At 40.9% G+C, this 26,017-nt stretch overlaps 1 protein-coding gene across 3 annotated transcripts in view; it reads left to right on the top strand.

Moving 5' to 3' along the window:
• The first annotated feature begins 1,947 nt into the window (after window positions 1-1,947).
• BICD1 (BICD cargo adaptor 1) overlaps window positions 1,948-26,017 on the top strand; it is a 136,579-nt gene continuing 112,509 nt past the window's right edge. For all 3 annotated transcript variants that reach the window (XM_058191577.1, XM_058191579.1, XM_058191578.1), the window contains exon 1: window positions 1,948-2,547. In XM_058191577.1, coding sequence (XP_058047560.1) covers window positions 2,335-2,547 — 213 coding nt within the window. In that variant the 5' untranslated portion in view covers window positions 1,948-2,334. The remainder of the gene's footprint in view (window positions 2,548-26,017) is intronic.

Here is a 26,017-nt window from a genome sequence, read left to right as displayed (position 1 = left end):
AGTAGAGCTTCTTAGGCTGTTCTTCAAGTGTTTATCCAAGTGCATTTGACAAGCATCCAAGTTAGTGGCCAGAACCTTCCTTTATGGTAATGAATTCCAGAGATTAATTTTGCACTCTGTGGAAAAAAAATGGTCTCTTTTAAATGTTCTCCCAGACAGACAGCTTTAAGATTTTGACAAGAGAAAAAAAACCTTCATGACCATTTTCTTTATGCCATATGCATGATTTTTGTAATGTTTCAATCATGTCTCCCTTCAGCTATCTTATTATTAAGCTAGGACATCCCTGCCATTCTAATCTTTTCTCTGATTGCTTAATTGTAGCCTATGACTATCATTAAGTGTTGTATCATTAAGTGTTAAATTTGTATCCTATGACTATCATTAAGTGTAGTACCTTGATGAAGGTATCTTTTTTTTTATGTACACTGAGAGCATATGCACCAAGACAAATTCCTTGTGTGTCCCATGTCCTATTCTATTTTCTCCTAAGGAAAATATTCAGGCTGGCTGATAATTTTAGTAGCCCTTTTCCGTGCTTCCTTCCACTTCACTTTTTTACATGGGGCCATCAAAACTATGCACAGTATTCCAGATGTGGATGGTCCCCCATTGTAAGGGCATTATACATACATCTGAAGAGAAACTAGAGTATCCAATTTGTATAGTTATTTCATGCTTATGCTTATATATAGTAAAGTTATTCCACGCTCATGCTTATATACACTGTTGTGACAAATAAAATAAAAATAAAATAAAAAACAAGGTTGGCATTTTAATTTTCATGCCCTTTCCTAAGAATCTCCAGCATGGAATTCACTTTCTTTTCCACAATTTGCTTTCTTTTTTATGTAATCCAGGAGAGGATACACCTCTGGCATTTATCACTATATAGTTCGTTAAACTGTGGCTTGTGGGGGGAAAAAAATCCCAATGGTTGGGGTTCACACAATCCCACCAAGCCCAAACCAATCACATTAGGGCTCAGCAGACTGCAAACCCTGTCCATGCCTCAACTGCCATCTGACCAGGTAAGGAAACACCTGGATCCTCTCCATCCTCTTAGTGACAGGTTGAACACCTACACAGGTTGGAGCAGGATTCTGAAACAGGTGGGGTGGGGTGCGAAAGCCAGAATAGAGGAGCGCAGCCTTCCTCTGCCTGCTCGTTTGGTTACAAGTGCGGAAAGAAAGATGCCCGGAGGAGAAGGAGGAGGAGGAGGAGGAGGAAAAGGCGGCGCCGTCATCGGTCCCGCTGTCCTTTCGCCCAGCCGCGCATAGAAGAGGGAGAAAGTGGCCGGCGAGGCAACCGGAGGCATTCTTGGATGGTCGCTTCCCTGCCTGCGCAGCTGTTTGGTAATAGGTTATCTCTTTCCTTCCTTCTTTCCTTCCTTCTCCCCTTCCTCTCTCCATTCCCCTTTTCCTTCCTCCTTCCTTCCTCCCTCCCTTCCTTTTTCTCCCATCCCCCTTCCTCCCTTCCCCTTTACCTTCCTCCCTTCCCTGTTTCCTTCCTTCCTTCCTTCCTTCCTTCCTTCCTTCCTTCCCCTTTTCCTCCCTCCCTCCCTCCTTCTTTCCTCCCTCCCCCTTTTCCTTCCTTCCTTCCTTCCTTCCTTCCTTCCTTCCTTCCTTCCTTCCTTCCTTCCTTCCTTCCTTCCTTCCTTCCCACTCGATTTCGTGGGGACCAGAAGGCTGAAGCTGCACCATATATAGCCAGAGCTGCTGCTTTATTGATTGACTTGCATTTCCAGCATCTCCCCCGCCCCCTTTGGCGCTGCAGCGGCGGCAGCAGCAGCAGCCGGGAGAGGGGGAGAGAGGGAGAGAGAGAGCGAGAGCAGGTGGACAGTTGAGAGAGAGAGAGACTGCGGTGAAGCTGCCCTGGAGACATGGCGGACCGGTGCCTCTGAATAAGCAAAAATTGAGCGCGGGGGTGGGGTGGGGGAGGGCGCCCTCCCGATTTCTCCTTCTCCTCCTCCTTCCACAGTGCAATTATGCTGTCCCTATGTGGAGCGGCCGAAGGACAAATGGTGCAGCAGCCTTGGGGGGCCTCGGACTCCTTCCCCTTACACCTTCTTCTTCATCTTGCATCCCATCCTCTCCCTTGGCCTTAAGCTGAGGTAGCTGACCGCTTCCCGACAATATCCCAGGGCAAACTGCTGTCCATCCATCCATCCACCCATCCATCCTGTGGCTGCCTTCATCCCTCCCTCTTCTTCCCATCTGTCTCCATCCTTCTTTCTTCCTCTCATTCTCTATCTCTTTCTCCTTTTCCTCCCTCCCCCCACACCTCCTCCTCCCCCTCCCATCTCTGCTGCCACCACCATCATCCTCCAAAGCTATGGCTGCAGAAAAGATCTTGGAGACCCTGGATCACTATAAATCGGAGATTGAGCGGTTAACCAAAGAGCTGACTGAGACCACCCATGAAAAGATACAGGCAGCTGAATATGGGCTGGTGGTCTTGGAAGAGAAGCTGACCCTTAAACAGCAGTACGATGAGCTGGAAACCGAATATGATGTCCTCAAACAGGAGCTGGAGCAGCTGAGAGAGGTGAGTTGGCTTGGAAAACCCGGCTGATTTCATCCTTCATTTCCCCCTATCTCAATATGGTACCATCATTTTTTGCTTGTTTGTTTTCTGTCTTGATTCCTGGTACATGTCATGTGTGCTTAAAAAAAAAAAGAAAGAAAGGGAAGGAAAATATCGTATAGATCTCCATGCTTTGTGATATGCTCTGAACCATTTAGTCTTAAAAGAAGCATCTTGCAGGCCAAATGTAGTTCCTGAATCTGGATCTGTAAATGTATGCTAAGACTGAAATGGCAATGATTCATGCAAGATACAAGGACCAGCACTGGTCAACAAAGATGCTTAAAAGTTATTAGGGATCTGATATTTTAAATGTATTACTGACCAAAATATGGCAATATATGCACTGCTTAAGTATGTGTAGGCTCGACTTTGGTTTTTTGATATTTAAAGGTAAACATATATATTGCACTGAATAGTTTGGCTTACATGCAGGAAAAAAAACATTTAAAAAGAAACACGAACATCTTTACATTTTTAAAAAACTAACGATTACATTTGTTTTCATCCTTTTATAATTTACCTGTCAATGGGATCCACCATAGGCAGCCATTTCTGCCTAGGAAGATGTATTTGATCTGGGTCAATCAAGTTTGCCTTAAAAAAAAATCTAATATGCATGTAATCTGTGCATGTCACTGAGCAATCTGTATTTGTTTTGAATATTATTGAAAAGATACAAGCAAAGATTAATGATCTCTTAATGCAGATTGCTGATAAGTATTTACGATAAATTAATCGAATGGTGAATTCTAAATTCATATTTATTTTTGCTCACATATTATATTTTACAAATAGTAGAAACCTAAAGGTGAATTCTGATATGTATTAGTATGGGAATAAATATAACACAATGAAATATATGTGCTCAATTTTGACAGAAATGCCCACAGAAAACATCAGTAGTGACTGAAATGGCTGGTTTCTTCCCTGAATATTTATTTATTTAATTGATGTTTTTTAATCCTGCCTTTATTACTTTATAATAAATTCAAGGCAGTGAACATATATAATACGAAATACTCCTTTCTCCTTCTTTTATAATACTCTTTTCTCCTTCTTTCCCCCCCACAAGAACAGCCCTGTGAGGTGGATTGGGCTAAAAGAGAGCAATTGACCTGAAGTCACCTAACTGCCTTCATGGCTAAGGCAGGACTATAACTCACAGTCTCCTAGTTTCTAGGCCAGCACCTTCACCACTATACCTAACTGGCAATATTCTTTGGGATGTGGATTCAAGTGAAAATTTGACCTTGTTCCCCCAAAGCTTCTGGATCCTGGCTTTAAAGTTTAGTAGAAATTTCTGTTTATGTCTGTATGTGTCAGATGTGTTGGACTACAACTCTCATAATTCCCACTGAAGATAGTGAACTTGTTGAAGAAACCCGACTGTTGCTGATAGGAACAGAAATTCACCTCACAGGGCTGTTGTAGGGAAAATAGAAGGAATAAAGCCCTTTAGTCATGTTCTCTGGTTTTTGACTTCTTTATATAAATAATAAAAGTGGGATTTAAAAAAATATATTTAAAAACGATCTAACATACAACTATGCCATGAAGCATCAACCATATGACTGATCTTGAACATTTGGCAGGATTGGCTTTGATCAGTACTTGGTTTGGAGGACACCTGGAAATACTAGGATTGCAGGTGAAGCTGGAAGTTGAAAAACATTTTGCACATGATCAGTGGAAATGACTTCCCCACCATGGCCAGGAAAGCTAAATACATGGATTGTCCGTGATTGTCATCATGAGTTGAGTTAGACCTGAAGGAGGCTTTATAAAATAAAAGTGAGGTCGATGTTAGTTACTACGGTGAAACGTATTAGTAGGATATCAAAAGGATGGAAGGGTTTTTTTTGCACACTTGCTTGGCAGAGCTTAGTCTGGATGAGAAAAGGATGAAGAAGATAAGTGTATCGTATACCACTAGGCATATGATAGCTCCAGGGAAAAACAAGGCCTTGCTGAGTAGCTCATCGGGAGCAAGAGAATGACTAGGCAGGTTGGCATGGAGAAGGATGACATATACCGTATTCATAAACCAGGAAGTGAAGATAAAGGAAGATCATTTCCAGTGGCAACCTGAGTATGTGAATAATGGAGAAACTTCTCAATTGCTTGGAAGAGAGGTAAATCCAATGTGTTCACTGTTAATGTCCAATATCCTGGCTGTAGCGATATATACTTCATTTGCATTCATGAAGAAGCATCCGGGGTGATGCTTGGATGCTGTTACATAAAGAGGTCTCATTGCTCCTTTTTAAAGAAACGGCAGTGGTAATATTATAATTTTACAAATAATAGAATAGAATAGAATAGAATAGAATAGAATAGAATAGAATAGAATAGAATAGAATAGAATTTTTTTATTGGCCAAGTGTGATTGGACACACAAGGAATTTGTCTTGGTGCATACACTCTCAGTGTACATAAAAGAAAAGATACTTTCATCAAGGTATAATTCTCAGCATTTTCATAAAATAGCACAGATAGCCCTCGTCATATGATCACAATTAACCCCAGAATTTATGTTGCTAAGCGAGACAGTTGTTAAGTAAATTTTGCTCCACTTTACGACCTTTCTTGCCACAGCTGTTAAGGGAATCGCTGCAGTTGTTAAGTTATCAGCACAGGTGTTAAGTGAATCTGGCTTCCCCATTGACTTTGCTCGTCAGAAGTCGCAAAAGGGGATCACACGACCCTCCCGGAACACTGCAACTGTCCTAAACAGGAGTCAGTTGCCAAGCATCTGAATTTTGATCATGTAACCATGGGGATGCTGCAACGGTCGTAAGTGTGAAAAATGATCATAAGTCACTCTTTTCCATGCCACTGTAACTTTGAATGAACAGTTCACTGAAGAGTTGTAAGTCGAGAACTACCTGTAAATTCTGATATTAAAATCCATCGTAGCAAAATAATGTATATAAATAGGATAGACCAACTAATGTTTTGCTTAAAACATGCCCATAGTAAAGAGACGTGCATTGGTTCAGTGCAAAGTGCAAAAGAAAAGTTATTGAGCCTATTTTGTAAAGTGACTCTCATATTTCTTATACAACATTTTCTCTAAACACAATAGCATCACTTAAAAATAAAACAAAAGTGTTTTATTCATGTCTTTGGGTAAATCCCATGCAGCTACATTTATATTTACTCAAGTCATTTGATTAAAGCTCATAAGATTTCTTTAACTAAGTGATAGCCTTATCTATATACACTAAAAAAAAGCATTGTGCTATTTGTTTTAATTTAATTGATTGTGTTAAAAATTAACTGGTTTGAAATACAACCAAGTAAAATAGGTTTGAATTAATAGCTCTATAAACCTTATCCGTTTTGGAAGTAATCTCCTAATTGGATTTACCCTGCGATAATCCAGTCTTAGCATTGCGTCTATACAATGTACAATACATATTATAGAAATACACAAACCCTGTAAAGAGCGCAGGGAGAACTTGCACAGCTTATTAGTTTTCTACTGCTCGTAGGTTTTCTATTGGGTGAAGTACTTCTGAATATATAAAGCAAGGATGTCCAATTTTGGTGACTTCAGGAATTGTGGACTTCAACCAGAGATGGGTTTCACCAGGTTCTGACCAGTTCTGGAGAACTGAATGGTAGCGGAAATTTTGAGAAGTTTGGAGAACCAGTAGTAAAAACTCTAAATGGCCCCGCTCCCATCTATTCTCTGCTTCCCAAGTTCCAGATGATTGGGAGGCAATGGGAATTTTGCAGTAACCTTCCCCTGGATTGGGAAGGGAATGGAGATTTTACAGTATCTTTCCCGTGCCACGCCAACCAAGCCATGCCCACAGAACCAGTAGTAAAAAAAATTGAAACCCACCACTGACTTCAACTCCCAGAATTCCCCAGCCACCCATGCTCCTGAGTGACTATATTTGCATGTGTATGCTTGCACAGTAACTTTGCACAGCCGCATACCCTGCAGAGGCAGCTAGAAGTAATTTAAGAAGCAACTACACTAACCAGAAAAAAAAAAGATACAGCTTATTTTTAGTGGCGTGAAGTAATTCTGGTGTTGTTGCCATAAAGTTATCTGCTTATTCATTCATTCATACGTTTTGTAAGACTGCCCAACTCAAACATTGAGGCTATGGATGATCAGGGGTGAAATGCTCCTGGTTCGGACCGGAGCGCGCGATCTAGTAGCGATGGGAGCAGGTAGTTCGGAGAACCAGTAGCAAAAATCCCTGCCCACCCCACTGCCCGCACCTCGCTGTTCCTCTTCTCTGTCCCTGAAGCGCTCGGTGGTGATATAGCTGCAAACAGCCTTAAATGACTGCCGTGGCACTTCAAAGGGCCGCACTACAGCTGATCAGCGCTGTAGGCAGCTAGTAGACCGGTGCCTCTATTTTTAAAGAAGGTAGACCAGTGCCTGCCAAAAAAAGGCCCTTGGTAGATCGGTGCCTCTCAGTAAAATGCAATTGGTAGACCGGGGCCCCTATTTTTAAAGAAGGTAGACCGGTGCCTCTCAAGTTTTGTATACTTTATTATTTTTATTATTTATTATTATTGACCATGCCCATTCAGTCACCTGACCACCAAGCCACACCCACCAATTAATCCATGCCCACAGAACCGGTAGGGAAAAAATTTAGATTTCACCCCTGTGGATGATGCTTTTTTTTTTTGGAATAATCCTCTCTTCACCTGCTGCATTCTTATGTCTATTTATTTGTATACTTACAGTCCATCCGGAAAGTTCTGGGGCCTTCTTGGATCTGTTACTTCTTGAAGCTGCATTCTTCAGCCCCAGTGAATTCAGCAGGATTTCATTTTGTATAGAAAGGATCTACAAACATCATTTTTTAAGCTTTCTAGGGAAAGCAGAGCAAAGGGCTGCTTGTGCTGTGTCAGCATCTATGTCATTCCGTACGGGGATAGAAAGCGGTTGATTTCATTGGGCGCACTGTGGCTTGCTGATTGAGCCTCGACACAGTGAACTCCCGTTGTGGAGTTGGTCTTATATTTAGTGATTCCCATTTAGCCTTCGTACAACAAAGTCCTCAATTTTGTTGCCATTCCTTTTTTTTCTGATCGACATGAGATTCAGCAGTGCCAACACACTCGTGTCATATCAATGTTGTTACGATAGAATTTTACTCTTATATCATACATACATATACACATGTATATATATGCATATAGACACGCACATATAGATACACAGAGACACATATACACACACCACACACACATTGATTGATTGATTGATTGATTGATTCATTCATTCTTAGACTTTTAATGATTATATTTAGCAAAATTCTTCATAAAAGTTGTGCTTTGAATGAAGAAAGCATCCACCTTAGCCTGCATAGAAAGTTTAACTTCAGGTAACCTCAAGGATACATACCTACTCCCTAAGCCACAACTTCTGTTAGAAATGATTAAGCAGGGAGAATGCAAAAGCTTCATGTTGTGATAAGGAACACCCAAGTTCCTCGAATGTGCATATCAGTGGTGGGTTGCTACCAGTTCGCACCAGTTTGGGAGGACCAGGAGCAGTAATTTGGGCTGGTTTGCCAAACCATTAGTAATTTCTGGCTGACCACGCCCCTGGACCGGTCCCCGCTCACTCGCCCCGCCCCCGGTGGAGACCCAGTCACTCCTCACTTATACTGTGTGGGTCCTCGCTTGCAGCTTGCCTGCCTGAAGCACTGCTCCCCAACTGAGTGGCCCTGATCTGCCTGCCAGGTAAGTCTGCGAGTTGCAGCCTACCTAGCTGCCCCTGTCCCCCCCTCCATGTTTCAAAAGTGTGTGTGTGTGGGTCCTTGCTGTGAAATTAGCCCCCAAAGCAGATGAAAGGAATCTTGAAGGTGAGGACAACACAGCTGTTTGAGTGCCAGGGTTACCCAGCCACCGAGCGCTGGACTACGGTCTGCCGTTCACCCCTCCGGTGGGGAATGGGGTTGCCTTCCCTGCTGCTTGGCTCTCGGGTGAAATTCCGGGGGAGGGGGATGTACAGTGGTGGTCGTAGGGGCTGTTGGCTGGATCAAGTGACCCAGAGGGCTGCGGAGACCGAAGGTCTGGGGGGGAGGGGGCTTTGTTGCTCAGGCTGAGAAGCGACATGGGAGAGAGAGAGCCAGCTTTGCTGGCTGAGGAACTCTGGGAGTTGAAGTCCACAAGTCTAAAAATTGCCAAGGTTGGATACCCCTGCCCTAGATCAGTTTAGGAGCAAAGTGGTGGGTTTTGCTGGCATTTCAGGAGGGAGGGAGGGAGGGAGGGAGGGAAAGAGAGAGAGAAAGAGAAATAATAAAAGAGAGAAAGAAAGAGACAAAGAAAGAAAGAAAGAGGAAGGGAGAGAGAGAAAGACAAAGAAAGAAAGAAAAAAGGAAGGGAGAGAAAGAAAAGAGAGAGAGAGAGAAAGAAAAAGAGAAAGAAAGACAGAAAGAGAAAGAAAGAGGAAGGAAGGGGGGAGAGAGAGAGAGAGAGAGAGAAGAGGACGAAAGGACCACAGACTCTGGCACTATAGACGTGGCTTCAGAAGACGCTTTGAAACAGGACAGCAGTCTAGGGCTGGAAGGGACCTTGGAGTCCATCTAGTCCAACCCCCCTGCTTCAGCAGGAAACCTTATATCATCTGGATTCTTTTAGTGCCTCTAACAGAGAGGAAAATTCCCAGAAAGGAGAAGGAGTTTACTAGGACAAAGCTGCCATGCAGAGGAAGGCAGAGATAGTCCTTGACTTATGACCACAATTGTGCCCAACATTTTGGTTCCTAAGCAAGAGCGTTCTTAAGTGAGTTTCACCACATTTTACTCAATCCATGACCTCTCCTGGCTGTAACAGTCATGTGCAAGTTAGGGAAGAACATCTGAAGGTGTGTTTAATGTTCTAAATGTACAGAAGTTATAGTTAAATGTGTGGCAGAAAGTGGACTCTGTGTGTGATTTTCCAAATGTAGCAAGTGAGGTTGAATGTGTATAGTTTTAGAAGAGCTCTGTGTGTGTGTGTGTGTGTACATACACATACAGTATATATAGTAGATAATGTATCTTTTCGTGTGCCTATACACACTCTATACTATGTAATATGTATGTACACATATGGCATGTATACATAGGATTAAATAGTATAGTTTGGATGTTAAGTAGTAGTAAATAAATAGACGGAAATTATCTCGTTGAGGCCTTTGAGGCCAGGCACCCTAACCCTAACCCTTGACCTGAATGACATCAAGTTGGCCTCGCCCACCCAGTCACATGACCAACCAGCTACGCCCATCGAGTCACATGGACACAAAGCTACACCCAGTCACATGACCACCCAGTCACATACACCATCATATGACCACCAAGCCATGCCCACACAGTCACATGACCATCAAGGCACACCCACAAAATAAGCCGTGCCCACAGAACCGGTAGTAAAAAATTTTGGAACCCACCACTGGTGCATATGTTGGCAGTTGGAAAACTGCCAAGCTCTATAAGGTAATTTATATGGTATATTAGTATATGGTAACATATACTGTATATTAGCTAGCTAATGAATATGGCTCTCTCTCTCTTTCTCTCTCCTTCCCTCCCTCTCTCCCCAACACCAACACAAGCAATAACATACAAACATACAGACGCATATTCATTGTTCAGGGCCCTTTGAGTTATGTGCCTCAAATCAGAATGTAATGAAGTTTAAAACACTCTGCTTGGTTAACTCATGTTAACTATTTCCAACATGTTCTGACCTCTGGCATTTCAGTCTCCCCTGTTGATGTATCACACACAACCTGTAATACTGTCCTCATGTATGTATGGGTCTCAAAACTCAAACTACAGGATACTTTTGAAGCAACACGACTGGTTGCCACTACAGAACCAGTTCATGGCTGTAGGAAAACTACTATGCAACATCTAATTCCAGCAGTTAGGTCAGTTTAAGACAACAACAATTAAAAATACATGAAAACATAAACGCATCCAAATAATTTGGAATGAAAATGATAGCATAGTAATAAGGCAAAGATTCCCCTCGCACTTATGTACTAGTCGTTCCCGGCTCTAGGGGCCGTTTCAAAGTTGGAGAGCCAGCGCTGTCCAAAGATGTCTCCATGGTCATATAGCCATCATGACTAAAGGCACACGGAATGCTGTTACCTTCCCACCAAAGGTGGTCCCTATTTTTCTACTTGCATTTTTTACGTGCTTTCGAACTGCTAGATTGGCAGAAGCTGGGACAAGTAATGAGAGCTCACCCCATTATGTGGCACTAGGGATTTGAACTGCTGAGCTGCTGACCTTTTGATCGACAAGCTCAACGTCTTAGCCACTGAACCACCATGTCCCTTCAGTATCGTAATACTTCCCCTTTAAAAAGCCATCACAGGTCACCATGGCTTGATGATAACTGGGACTTCTTTGTTAAGCAATATAGTCACAAAGAGAAAAATCACACAAACATGCCCACTTACAATGGCAATCCCACCAACTTTGGGGACAGTCCCTTTGTCTGATGCTGTTGTAACTTTGAACGGTCATCAAATGAAATTATGTTAAGTGAGAACTTCCAGGAAAAAAATATTTTACAGATTGGAAGGTCCTGGAAGTAACTAGAACATGTATTGAGGCTAAACTATTAAAATGCAGCCTATAGGATTGCAAATAGGATTTTCAGGATTTGCCAGAACTGTGGGCTGTAGGAAAATTTAACTCCATCTTTTAACCTAATGCTGTTCTGTCCTTCTTTTAATTGCCACTTATATTTTTAAAACTTCAGCTTTGGTTCCAAACTAAACTTGCCATGTTTAGTTTTGCTCTAGCATTTTTTAAAAAATATCTGTTATTCAAGAATGGATACTACCTTCTTATGCTTACTTTATTTAGGAGGTATGGTTGTGTTTTTCTTACGTCAATAACAGGGGTGGTATTAACTTACCTTTGCTACCGGTTTGCAAATGTGAGCAGCGCGTATGCACACTTTGCTCACACGCGCCATCTCCGCGCATGTGCAGAGCATCAAAAACAGGATGTGATGACGTCTGGGCGGGTGGTTGGACCTCCCCATAGCCATCACTACCGATTCGCCCGAAACAAATATAACCGGCTGAATAACACCACTGGTCTATAAATGATATTCCACCCCCCCCCCTACAAATCATACAGCTTCAGGGACCTTTCTTCTATTTTTGGTTTCTATTATTCCTTTCATCAGAGATTGGAGTATACAGGTAGGCCAAGTTTAGTGTTCACAATTGGGACCAGCAACTTCGTTGTTAAGCAAAGTGGTTGCTAAATGAAACAACACTGTGCTTGCAATTATTTCAGCTTTCCTTAGCTTTGCAGACCTGCAAAAGACATAAATGCCAGGATTGATAACAAAGTTACGTTTTCATCACCATCGTAACTGTGTAGGTTACCAAATGAGGCAGTCGCTAAAGGAGGACTACATAGAAGAAATCTGGATGCAGACAGAGGGCAAAATATACAGTGCAAATGGCCACCTACCTGGAACACCTGAAATTAAATATTGTTTTCCCAGGATTTTACAGGAGCAGCAGAAGACAGCTGCATAGGAATAGATTAGTTGTTTTAAGCTGTTCCTGCTAAATGTTATGGGCATACCCACAAATCACATTTTGTCCTTCAAATCTGGATTACTGCACAGCCCTACAGAAAAATATCTAAATAAAGCTAGATATGTGTCAGCAGTTCTCTGAACTAAAATTGTTGACTTGGGAGGCAATATATTTAGACTGTGGAATGCCATTTACTACACAGCTTTGGCTTTCTGTATAATGGGGCAACTGATCTATTCAGCCTTTTCCCTTGAAACCTAAGGAGTGTTCTGTTTTAAATGAAAGGATGCAATTTCTAATTTTTAAGGGGCAAAATCTTCAAAATCGTGTAAGATTTTGCCAGTTTCAGGCAGGAAAATACTGGTAGTAATATATTATTATTGTTGGTCTTGTATTTTCATTCATTGCTTTTATTGTTTATATTTTGTTTGCTTTTTGAAAGCATTTGAGCCCTGAAGAAATGAGATGCAGTTCTTAATTACATTGCCAATGTCTACTTTAATTTCTACCATTTGAGGATTTCAACGAACATTTCCTAGTAATTAGGATCTATTTTCATCTTACTCATGAATCACAGTTACAAAAACTTGATTAAAAATTCCAATTTGGAGAGTGGCATTTCTTTATGATACTTATTTGATATGACAGACATCTCATATTGATGTCAGCTTGTTTCAGGAACTATGATCTGGCTCAGTGTGCAAAAATTATATAATTAAAGATCAGTAAATCAGTAGTGAAACTTAAAAATCTATGACCTGGAAGGCTTATTTAGAGAGCCTTTTGCTTTTTAAAAATAATGAATGACAGTAAAACATAATAATTTGCATTTACTGAATGTTTTTTTAAAGGGTTAATATTAAAAACAAAGCTTAAGAATACATAGATTACATTCAAAAAAATTGCTAAAATGTTCCCACTATAGATGCATGGCTTCAAAAATTGATGGATTTAGCAGAGATGGCTAAATCAACCGTTTTGATCAAAGAAAAGAAGTACTTTTGTTTTGTACTTGGAAACCATTTCTGGACTTTCTGCTTGAGGCAGGGGAAAAATGAAACTTTGATTTTGGGTTTTACTAATTAGACTGATTTTCATTATAGAAATGGCTAGTTTATACTAATATGGAAAAGTAAAAACTTGAGGTTCGATGTGAATGTCTTATTCTACTGCAATAGAGAGAGTTGAGAGTCAATGCCTTTTTTTTTCTTTTCTCTCTCTCTCTTCCACACTTCTCTCTTCTCCTTTCCTTCCCTTTTGTTTCTTACTACTTGCTTTTGTATTTTTGTATTTTATATTATAAGCTTATAAAGAAAATGTATTCTAAAGAAAAATAAATAAATAAATAAATAAAAAATTGCTAAAATGGAAATCAATGAGAAAATGGCTGTTAATACATGCCCATAGGCACTTATGCTCTTCTTAGCAGTTTTCATAGTTCATTGACTATTTATTTATGTTTATTTAATTTATTTTTATCCTGCCTTGATTATTTTATAATTAACTCAATGTGGCAAATGGACATGATACAGGTAGCCCTCGACTTACAGCCACAATAGAGCCCGAACTTTCTGGTGTCAAGTGAGACATTTGTTAAATTTGCCCCATTTTACAACCTTTCTTGCCACAGTTGTTAAGTGAATCACTGTAGTTGATAAATTAGTAACTTGGTTGTTAAGTGAGTTTGGCTTCCCCATTCTCTTTGCTTGTCAGAAGGTTGCAAATGGTGATCACAGGACCTCGCAACACAGCAACTGACATATATATGAATCAGTTGCAAGCCTCTGAATTTTGATCACATGATCATGGGGATAAGTGGTGGGTTTCAAATTTTTTTACTACCAGTTCTGTGGGTGTGGCTTGGTGGGAATGGCAGGGGAAGGATACTGTAAAATCCCCATTTCCTCCCGATCAGCTGGGACTTGGGAGGCAGAGAATAGATGGGGGCGGGGCCAGTCAGAATTTTTACTACCGGTTCTCCGAACTACTCAAAATTTCCGCTACGGGTTCTCCAGAGCTGGTCAGAACCTGCTGAAACCCACCTCTGATGGGGATTCTGCAAAAGTTGTAACTGTAAAAAACAGTCATAAGTCACCTTTTTGTAACTTTAAACAGTCACTAAGTGAACTGTTGTATGTCGGGAACTACCTGTACTCCTTCTTCCCCCCTATTTTCTTTACCACAACAATTCTGTGAGGTTGTTTGAACTGAGAGAGAGTGATTGGCTCAAGGTCACCCAGTCACTATAGTTTTTAGGGTATTTTGAATGAAAAAAATAGCAATATAAGACTAAATATATTTAAATGCTGCTTTTATTGGAAAATGTAAAACAAGAAATGGCAAAGCTGAATATTTTAGAGCTTTTGTGAGTACACAGTGTTGGGTCATATTGACTTGTTGAAGCATATGCAGCTCCTATCATGAAAAATAACAATGGATGAAAGAGAATCTACTTCAGGAACATCCAGAGGGCCACGTTATTTATTAAAAAAAAGATCTGCAGTATTTAATGGCCTTTTAAATGGAAATCTAAGTCTTGAAGAATGTGGGGGATTTTAGAATGAATTATTGTCTCTTCTGGAATCCATCACACTATCTTCCTCCTCCATGTCTACATTTCTATTTTGATGGGCGCATTTTTGCTTTGGTATTTGTCTGAAATTCTTCTGTAGTTGATTCCGACTACAAATCTTTCATTGCCTACACATACATAGGCGCAAAAATAAATAAAATTCTGGTGGCTTCATAGAGAAGGAAAAAATCTATTTCTGACCTTGTGCACATTGGCATTAGCATCTCTTAAAGTAATAGAGATAATTATGTAAATTAGTATGGAGTCATCTATCTTTTTGAAGGTCTGAAGTGAACTTCCAGACAGTATTTATATATTTATTACTGTATGTCTTTTTTAGCTTAGTCATCTGACTCTACAGGCAATACATTCAAATCTACAATATAATGTGGAAAGCCACACACACCCCTTTCTAGAAGAATGAAATATTTTGAGGGATATTTTAAAAAAGGCAGGCTATTTCCCCTAAAAGAGAAATAAAAAATCTTAAGGGAGACAGAAACTCAGCTCCCAGCTCCTTGCCCCCAGCAGGTATTTTGTGCTCATTAAGAAAGACTGGGCCAACTTATCTACAAAACAAAAGACCTTCAGCTCCAGAGTGAAGGGATTAAGACATGACCCTCCAGGACATATAAGGATTAACCCACTAAGACAGAGCTCACTACACTGCACAATCTCCTAAGGACATTGCATCACCCTCAGAAACTTCAACCAAACTTAGCTCAGACAAACTCCTAGGATTTGTACATGGCCCCATGGGAGTCTGACAACAGCCAATAGAGTACATGTTCTTACACAGGAACAGGAAGTTCAAGTACAAAACCCAAGAGAAAGTATAAATACCTCCCACTCTCAACTCCATGTGGTCAGCTGCATCAGAACCATGGGCTTGGTGGTTCTGCTTCATCATTAAACCATCTTTCCAATCAGCCTCCATGTTTCCAGTGTCTTTCTCCTGGCTTGGAACTGAACTAGATGGATATTTCTTCCAACAATAATAAAGTCAGGCATGAAAGAATAGGAGCACACATGTATCACACATAAATCAATGTATTACTAATCATGTTTATGCAAAGGAATCTACTCAGCTACAAGTAAACACTGTCTTGGCATGCGCAGAAGCCTCCGCGTGTGTGGGCGGAGCCTCCCACCACTACTGTCCGATCCAGGGTGAATTGGTAGCAACCACCACTGGGTTGGATGTAGTTGTTTGTGGCTACATAAAGACTATAGGCTGACTCCTTTTTTGACTCCACCCCAAGGTTCTTCCACTCTTTCTCCCACAATCACAAACTTAACAAAAATTACCAAGATAGGGAAAATGATAAACACAATAAGGAATTATTGGCATAAATACAGTACTACCGTATTTCCCCAAAAATAAGACTCTGTCTTATATTTTTTTGAACCCTGAAATAAGTGCTTGGCCTTATTGCCATGTGCTCAAAAGCCTGATTGGGCTTATTATTGAGAGATGTCTTATTTTGGGGGAAACAAGATATGTGATTCAAGACACTTGGATCTATCGTCAAAGTCAATTTGCCGATTAAGGAAGTGCAAATACAGGTAGTTATGACCACAATTGGCCCCAAATTTATGTTGCTAAATGAGATGTTAAGTGAGTTTTGCCCCACTTTATGACTTGCAGAGTTAAATGAATCATTGCAGTTGTTAAGTTAGTAACATGGTTGTTAAGTGAATCTGGCGTCTCAATTGACTTTGCTTGTCAGAAGGTTGCAAAAGATGATCGCATGATCCCGGGACACTGCATCTGCCATAAATATGAACTAGTTGCCAAGCATCTGAATTTTGATCACATGACCATGGGTATGCTGCAACAACAAAAGTCGTAAGTGGAAAAAAAAACTCTAATAAGTCACTTTTTTCAGTGTCATTGTATCTTTGAACGGTCACTAAATGGAGTGTTGTAAGTCGAAGATAATAACTACCTATGATTTGGGGTATTTGAATTAGCATCTGCTTCAGCAGGAAGTTTGAACAGCTATTGCTGTTTTGGTAAAGAAATTTTCTCTTTACACATTGATATTCTCATTATTAGATAATAGAATATTTTCCAAAATATTCCCTTTTGCTGTTGTCCACATTATCTAGCTATGATTAGTGTCAGCAAGATACAGCTTTCAAAAACCCATTTGGTGTAGTGGTTTAAGTACTGGACTAAATTGGCAGACCATGAGTTCTAGTCCACCCTTAAGCTTGAAAGCCATCTTTTCTCATCACAAATTGCCTTAAAGTTGGGGTGTCAAACTTGCGGCGTCACGTTGTCGTCATGTGACGTATTGTGATTCCCCCCCCCTTTGCTAAACCATCTGGCCCATGGCCCATGAGTTTGAAACCCCAATGTCAGGGTTCCAAGGAACACCCTCATGAAATAAAGCTCTGAGGCTTGAGGTTCCTCAAAGTTCCAATTTATTAGACATGTCATGTTGGCACAGCTGGGAAAACCCGAAACCGAAAGCTTCCAGGTTTTCCACACCCAGTTGACAGTTCACAGCCTTGCCCCACACCCACAAGTTCATCACATTGTCCAATCAACTCTTCACACTCAACTGGATACAATCTTCAGGCAGTCTCCCTCAGATGCAGGATGTCCTTGAATACAGAATGTTGTTATGACTAACTTTCTACCGCTCCAACAACAACCCCCTCCCAACTTCCTCAGCTAAAATATGTGGCAGTTAAGAAGCAAAAAAGAAAATTGCCTTCCAAAACTGACACCCTGCCTGACAGGGTTGTTGTAGAGAAAATAATAAGAAGAAGGAGATTTATGTTTGCTGTCTTGAGTTGTAAAAAATAAGGACAGGATATAAATAGATTTTAACAGGCCTTATATTAATACAGAGCTTATGTTAATTGTCCTTTATGGGAGAGGAAGAATATACTGTTATTAACAACCAGTTTTGTCCCAGGCTGTCCAAAGGGAAGGCTTGCATCTACTCTTTGTTGAAAGAAGAATGAGGGTTTACTAAGCCTTTTTTAACACCATGGAGTATTTCAATGGATTTCACCACTGGTAAAATTCACTTACCTTCCCTACCGTTTCACAAATGTGAGCGCGCTATCGTCTGTGCATGTGCAAAGCCTTCTGTGCATGCACAGAGACTTAAAATCATTGCAAAAAAAGCGACATCATGACATCCATGTGGGTGAGCGGAGCCTCCCGCAGCCACCACTACCGGTTCACCCGAGCCAGATAGAACCGGCTCCCTGGATTCGATCCCCTGGATTTCACTGTGTAAAGCAAATCCCATCCTCTGACTGAAGTTGCTAGAACACCACAATTTCCTACTCAATTTATGGGTCTGATTATCTGATCCATCTGATGCTCTTCCTGTTGATATTTTTTCAGATAGCATCACAGTGAAATTGATTAACCTTTGACTTCCACTCTCTGGAACATGAGCTGGGTTGGAAGAAACCAGCAACCAGTATAGAAATTGTGGAAAATATTTGTAGCTCAGGTTTGTCCTCCGAGCTTGCTGCTTGGCTCCCGGATGTTTCATTACCAAACTTGGTAACATCTTCAGACAGGTTTTTTTGGAGAGGGGGTGAAGTGAAGAGTCTTGCTCATTTATATCGGTCCTGGGCAGTGGTGGGTTTCTACCGGTTCGCCCCTGTGCAGGTGAACTGATAGCGGCGGCAGCGGGAAGCTCTGCCTACCCACTGGGACATCATCACGGATGCTCTGTGCATGTGCAGAAGATTCTGTGCATGCACAGAAGCACCGCGTACGCTCACATTTCTGAACCGGTAGCAAAGGTAAGTGAAACCCACTACTGGTCCTGGGTTATCGGTTGGTCTTGTGACTGGTTCTACCATCAACAAACATACTGACTTAGAACCAGTGTATGAACCAGTAAGGAAGTGGACCATCGGAACCACCAATCAATGACAGAACCGACCATGCCATCTCCAGCTGAATTTCGCACCTCACAGCAAGCAGTCACGAGTCACAAGGCCAGAACCAGCTTTGTGAATCAACCAGCCTTGCGATTCAGTCAGTCTAGTGATTCAAGCAGTCCTGTGATTCAACCAGCTGCAAGACCAACCAACCACCCAGGGCCTGTATAAATGGACAAGATGCTCCACACCCCCTCCAAAACAGAACACCCACCACCCTCTCCACTGAAGATGGTACCTAGTTTGGTAACGAAACGTCCGGGAGCCAAGCAGCAAGCTCGGAGGACAAACCTCTGCCTCCATCAGCAACCAGTATTTCTTAATTAACATGTTTGCTAATTATATCGCATGAGGTAATTCTCTGCGGTTTGGTGTTTGTCCTCTCCATTCACGTTAGCTCAGACGGGCTTAATCTCTCTTCTCCATGGAAACAGTTGCCTAGGCCAAGGCTCCTGTGTTTTCACTTTTTTTTTTTTAGTACATGTAAGAGGCGCTTTCAGTCTTGAAGAGGATTTGATGTGTGCCTCATTATCTGCCCAACTTACAGTCTACGGTTCAATTCTGGTATAGAAGTGGTCTTTTTAGAGAAGCATCTGAAAGATTATCTTGAATTTCAGGACTAAATGAAGCTATAACTTATTGCCCCAGAAAATGATCATGTAAAGAAGTTGATAAATATACTAAGTAAAAGAATTATACATTGCTCAAGCATGATTTTTTTTTTTTTTTTTAAATAGACCTTTGAGAGGCTTCAAGATATTCCATGACCAATAGTGAGTAATACAGTAGTGAGTGAATGACCTCATTCAAAAGAATTACCTTTCTCTTGGGCATAGATAGAAGCCAGATTGCTGGGTCTTTATATCACCAGTTGGGGCAGGACTGAGGATGTCTATTGATAGCCAGGAATACTTTTAATTGCATGGTGAGTTATTACTGTGTCAGCCCCCAGCAATCTGCTGACAGCCAGTCTTCAGTATTCAAAACACGACCAGTCTTGAAATAATATAACTCATTAATGTCAATAACGGGAAAACGGGAACTTCTCAAGGTCTTTCTCACTGATGTTCTCCCATGACACACGGAGTCCTTTGCACTGGCATGCAAAGCCAATTAAGCACGTGAGGCTTAAGGAAATCTCTTATTAATAACTTTATTCTGAAGAATAAAGAATATTCCTTTCCAAATCAAGCATCCGATTTGTTTTAAGGCAGGGGTTTTTAAAGGTTTATAGTAAGAAATCACATTATTGACACCTGCAGTTTCGTCAGCTGAAGGTAGATACTATTAATCAGAAGACGGGCAAATGGTTGCTAAGAAAATATGATCTGACTGGTTGGGAGTGTCTTATTTATTCTGTTGCTGGCATCGTTAACTCTTGTCTCATTCTGTTCTTTGGGGGAGATTTCTACCGTCCTTCGGGTTTCAACTTCCACTAATTAAACTTCTCACTTGGTATAATTTGTACTGATAAGGTGCTCTGGGAAAGGAATTTGCCCACTGAATTATCTGCTTTCTTCCCAGCAACCTGTGAAGGTCAATGTGGGACCATGCATAACATTTCTGAAAACAAAGAAATGTGATGTATGGTCCCACATTGACCTTCATGGGTTTAATTTTATGTCCCCCTCCCTAGTCCATCGCTGATACACGTGATTGTTTATCATCTATTGTTTAATTCTTTCTAATGGTCCACACAAAATAAACCTAGTTATGTTTCACAGCAGCAATGGCTGGGTGCTCACAAGGGAAGTTATCCCAAACAAATGATATTGCGGCTCCTGAAATGAACGAAATAGAGGTTCTTCAACCAGAGATTGTGAGTTCAAGTTCTGCCTTAGACACGAAAGCAAGTTGGGGAACCTTTGGAACAGTCACTCTGTTTCAGCCCAACAGGGTGATTATTGTGGAGAAAATAGGAGGAAGGTCTGTTGCATATGTTTGCCACCTCCAGTTATTTGTAAAAATAGCAATAGCACTTAGACTTATATACTGCTTCACAGTGCTTTACAGCCCTCTGTAAGCAGTTTTACAGAGTCAGCATATTGCCCCCAACAATATGTCCTCATTTTACCCACCTCGGAAGGATGGAAGGCTGAGTCAGCCTTGAGCCTGGTGAGACTTGAACTGCTGAATTGCAGCCAGCAGTCAGCAGAAGTAGCTTGCAGTGCTGCATTCTAACCGCTGTACCACCACGGCTCAAAAATAATAAAGGTGAGATACAAACAAGCAAACAAATCAGAGTTCAAGATCAGAAAGAATCTAATATGGTTTTATGCATCACCTGCAATCTAATTCTTTTGAACAGGCCTCTGCCACTGAAGCATGACCTCCATCACCCTACAATGGTCTTTTCTATGTTCTTTAAATGCTTACATTTAAATGTTTTTCATTGATCTGTGAAATTAGCCATTGACTGACCATAACTTTCTAGGCCAGTTTTTCCATCCCTGTCTAGAAATTTCAGGGATTGCATTTTGAATATTCTGCATGAAAAGCACCTAGTCCATCAGTGTTCCTGAAATATACAGAATATGGAACAAGTGTTTAGTAGTGATAGCCAAATCTGGCCCTAGGTTCTGCCTCGGTTTACCATCCCAATAAGCAACCGAGTTGAAAGATCATTTGAAGGCAGTTCATTAGGGTACCCTGATAAAGTGGGATCTCTCTATGAAAAAGGAGCGAGGGAACCTCAAGCTCCATGTTTCACTCCTTTTTATAGTTAACACGACAAAGAAAATGCAAGAGGAAAGTTGATTGGACAGGATAAAAGTAACCTCCCCTTTGCATAGGAAATCAGTTACATGTAGTCAAACCTGTTACACATTTGCATCCCATAATATCGCATATCTTCATTAAAATGAGGTCTGACTGACGTCAGAAGAGGCGTAAATTATAAGGAAAAAGGTTGTTTGGAGTTCACAAAAGAAATAAACCAGACCTCAATCTGTATTAACAAACCTTTTCTTATCTGGAGCTTGTCTCCAGCCTGTTAATCAGTTTAGGAATGTTAAAAGCCAATAAACCTGAACATCTTTTTAAAAGAGAGAGTTGGAAGAAATGTCCATCTAGGTTCCGTTCCAAGTGGGGAGAAAGACATTGGAAACACGGAGACTTCTTTGAAGGATGGTTTAATGCAGGGGTGAAATCTAAAAATTTTCCCTACCGGTTCTGTGGGCGTGGCCAATAACAATAAATAATAAAAATAATAAACAAAGTATAAAAAAACAATAAGAGGTACCAAAAACCAACTTTCACACTTTACACACACACAACACAACTGACTCACACACAATGTAAAAGCAGCTGCACTTCACACTTCACATAGCCACAAAAAGCTCAAAAAACAACTGTCACACTTTACACACACACAACACAACACAACACAACTGATTCAGACACAATGTAAAAGCAGCTGCACTTCACACAGCCACAAAAAGCTCAAAAACCAACTTTCACACTTTACACACACACAACTAACACATACAGACACACACAATACAGCTTTCTGAGATTTTGTGTGTTTGTGTAGTTAGAGTGAAACACTACAGAAACACACCAAATCTCAGAAAGCTGCACAAATATTTTATTTTATTTTATTTTATTTTATTTTATTTTATTTTATTGTGGACTTCAAATCCCAGAGTTCCTCAGCTAGCAAAGCCAGCCAGTTGATCACCGAGGAAATAGATTAGCAGAATAGATGGATGCTGTCTGGCTGAAACTGAAACTGCTTTCAGGGTGTGGCCATGCGTTCCTCAGTAATCAGGTAAGTGCCTTAGAATTTCTACTCTTACTTGTAGAAAACATGTTTTCTACAAGTAAGAGTACAAGTAAGGTTCTGCTGTTTTTTACTTTTAAAGGCCTGTTTCGGCTGAAGCAAAACTGGCTTTTAAAAGTAAAAAAAAAAACCCTCTGCAGATGGTGTGGCTCAGCAGAGGCGGGGGGGGCAGGGCCAGGGATTTTTGCTACCGGTCCTCCGAACCAGCAGCCGCCATCGCTACCGGATCGCGCGATCCCGTCCGATCCGGGGGCATTTCACCCCTGGTTTAATGGTGGACAGGGTCACATGGGGTTTTTTGGGTCCTGGGCAAAATGAGCACATGGGTGAGAGAGAGAGAGAGAGAGAGAGAGATTTATACCCTCTCTTGGGCCCTGGCTTAGAGCTTCCTGTTTCTGTGAAAGGGCAGGTATCCTGATTGGTTGTCAGACTCCCATGTGGCTATGCAGAGGTAACTTTGTAGGTTGTCTTGAGTCCCAGGCTTGGTTGAATTTTGCTGGATGATGATGTAATGAAGAAGGTTTTGGGCAATTCCTATTATGGCTGAGGGCTAATCCTATCTTTGTTGGATCTTGGGTGAGGGTATTTGCTTATGAGTAGACCTAGCCATCTCTTTATCTCTTAAGTGCTGACATCTGCTGTGGGCTATTTAGGAGGGTTGGGGCTATTAAGAGTGAGTTTGCTTCCTGCCTCCAAAAAACATGTTTCTCCATTTCTCATCCAGGGAGGTATAATATTCTGCCTTTTTAATATTTCCTAGAATATTTCATTCTTCTAGGAGAATGGTGGGTGCTAACTTGCTACAAGAGAAAATAAATCAAATTAAAATACTAAGTAAATATATTAGTTAGCAAGTTACAAAATCCATCTCATGTATTCCTCAGTAGATAGGCATTCTCTTCGTTGTGTAGGAATTTAGCACCCACCCTCCTCCTAGAAGAATGAAATATTCTAGGAAATATTTAAAAAAGCAGAATATTATACCTTCCTGGATGAGAAAAGGAGAAACATGCTCTTGGAAAGCGGCCCCCACCTTTGTTAATAGCCCCAGAAAGACAAAAGACATCTTATCTACAACACAGAAGACCTTCAGCTCCAGGGTGATGGGATTAAGACATGGTCCTCAGGACATGATAGGATTAGCCTCTACCCATCTCACCACATGGCACCTGGGAAGATTACATCAGCCAGCAAGGCTCAGGCAAGCTTGAGGGACAACCTACAATGTTAGCTAAGACTCCCACCCCCTGGGAGTCTGACAACCAATCAGGATACTCTTCCTGTGCCCCAGAAAGTTCAAAGCTCAGAAAAAGCATAAAACCAGGGAGCACACAGGATTTCAGCCCTTTTCTGTTCAGGATCTCAAGCCATGTGATCCTGTCCACCATTAAACCATCTTTCCAAGCAGTCTCCATGTTTCCAGTGTCTTTGTCCCCACTTGGAACTGAACCCAGATGGATATTTCTTCCAACAGTTGCTACACCATTCTATGCTTTAAAGATATCCTGTTTTATATATATGTCTGCTAGATAAGATGGAAATATTTTATTAAACCTCCTCTGATTTATGTACAACTCTGTCATCAGGATTGTTGATCTCATGATTTGAATGATATTACCCAGCGTAAAATTCCTGATCCAATCACTTCGTTCGATTTCTGTATTATTGGTTCTTTAGAATGATTCTTTAGAAAGAATATTTTAAAAGGACTGTCTATATTAAGAATATGGATAGCACCATCTAGTGGTTGGAGTCTTGCTTATTTATACATCATTTTCCAATTAAGCACATGTCACATTTTAGAAGGATACATAATATACCTACCAGAAAGGTTTTATAAACATTTTCTACTCACTTGAGTTTTAATCACAGCAAAAGTATTTGTCATTGATAATTGGAACTGGGTCATGAGAATACCCTGGGTCCATTCTTTGTGGAAGAATTTTTGTCACTTCCCAGTGGAATCATGAGGTTTTCCAGGCAGTTTGTCTCCCAAAATTGAAGGGCATAAATGCATGGTACAATATCATCTCCATCTCTTCTTCTCTGGGCAGTTCACTTTTAGTTTTCATAAACTGATACATCAATTCAACATCAGCTCTCTGTACTACAAAAAAATCTCTGTTCATTATCGCCACGTTTGGTTGCAAGATTTTGTAACCATTGTATAAGGCTATCCTCAAAAGCCTCTTCTTGTCAAACGGATGGATGGACGCAAGGGGACATAATAGATAAAGATTCTAATTCTTATTATGCAAACTCCATTATTAGCAAACGAGAGTAGTGCAAATAGTTGAAAGGAATAACATAGGAATTTTTTGCAGGTTCAAGGAAGTGCTTCAATTATGTAGCTAACTGCTATAAAATATCAGCTTCTGAAGTATGAAAGTAGGGCAATCACAAGGGAACAGAGCAGCTTAAATGTCACATAGAATAGTATAAAGAGTTAGGCACATATCGTAAAAAAACCACTGATGCTACCAACAGGAAGGGTGTAAAAACCTGCTAATTTCTGTTATTACTCACTGCACGTTGCAACGAAATTGCTTGCTAGTTGGTTCTATAAAATGGTAAAGGTTCCCTTCGCACAAATTTGCTAGTCGTTCCCAACTCTACGGGGCGGTGCTCATCTCCATTTCAAAGCCAAAGAGCCAGCACAGTCCGAAGACGTCTCCATGGTCATGTAGCCGGCATGACTAAACACCAAAGGGCAGAGAACGCTGTGAATCTTCCCACCAAAGGTGGTCCCTATTTTTCTACTTGCATTTTTTACCTGCTTTCAAACTGCTAGGTTGGCAAAAGCTGGGAAAGTAACGGGAGCTCACCCTATTACGCAGCACTAGGGATTCGAACCACTGAACTGCCGACCTTTCGGTCGACAAGCTCAGCGTCTTAGCCACTGAGCCACCACGTCTCTTTTAGTTGGTTCTATAAAAACTTCATATATACTGAGCTGGGGGGCGGCTTCCATTATTTCTGGAATGTAATTTTATTGCTGTAAGGGAATAAAGGAACTAAATTTACCAAATTTAGTCTGGTTCATTCTCCAGGCTAATGGGCCAACTGGCAAAACTAGAGTTAGCTGCTCCCCTCACTCAAAGCTAGGAGAAATCTGATTACTGGGCCAGCAAGGAACCTGTCTTTTTCTTCCAGGGGAGAATCCCATTCAGGTTTCCTAGATGAATATACAGATAGTCCTTGACTTACAACAGTTTGTTTAGTGACCGTTCAAAATTACAGTGGAACTGAAGAAATGAACTTATGACTGTTTTTCACATTTACAACTGTCGTAGCATCATAATTTAGGTGTTTGGCAACTGGCATATATTTATGACGGTTGCAGTTTTCTGGGGTCATGTGGTCACCTTCTGAAAAGCAAAGTCAACGGAGAAGCTAGATTCACTTAGCAATCATGTTACCAATTTAACAACTGCAGTGATTTACTTAACAACTGTGGCAAGAAAGGTCATAAAATGGGCAAAACTCACTTAACAACTGTCTCACTTAGCAACATAAATTTTGGACTCAATTGTGATCATAAGATGAGGACTACTTGTATGCTTTCTTTAACCTTGACAAAGTATAGTGGTTAAGGCACCAGACTAGAGACGGC

The sequence above is a fragment of the Ahaetulla prasina genome, chromosome 7 (genome assembly GCF_028640845.1).
Source record: "Ahaetulla prasina isolate Xishuangbanna chromosome 7, ASM2864084v1, whole genome shotgun sequence".
In the NCBI taxonomy this organism is placed as follows: domain Eukaryota; kingdom Metazoa; phylum Chordata; class Lepidosauria; order Squamata; family Colubridae; genus Ahaetulla; species Ahaetulla prasina.
The sequence above is the reverse complement of the archived record's forward strand: the minus strand, read 5'-3'. Positions and strand labels throughout refer to the sequence as shown.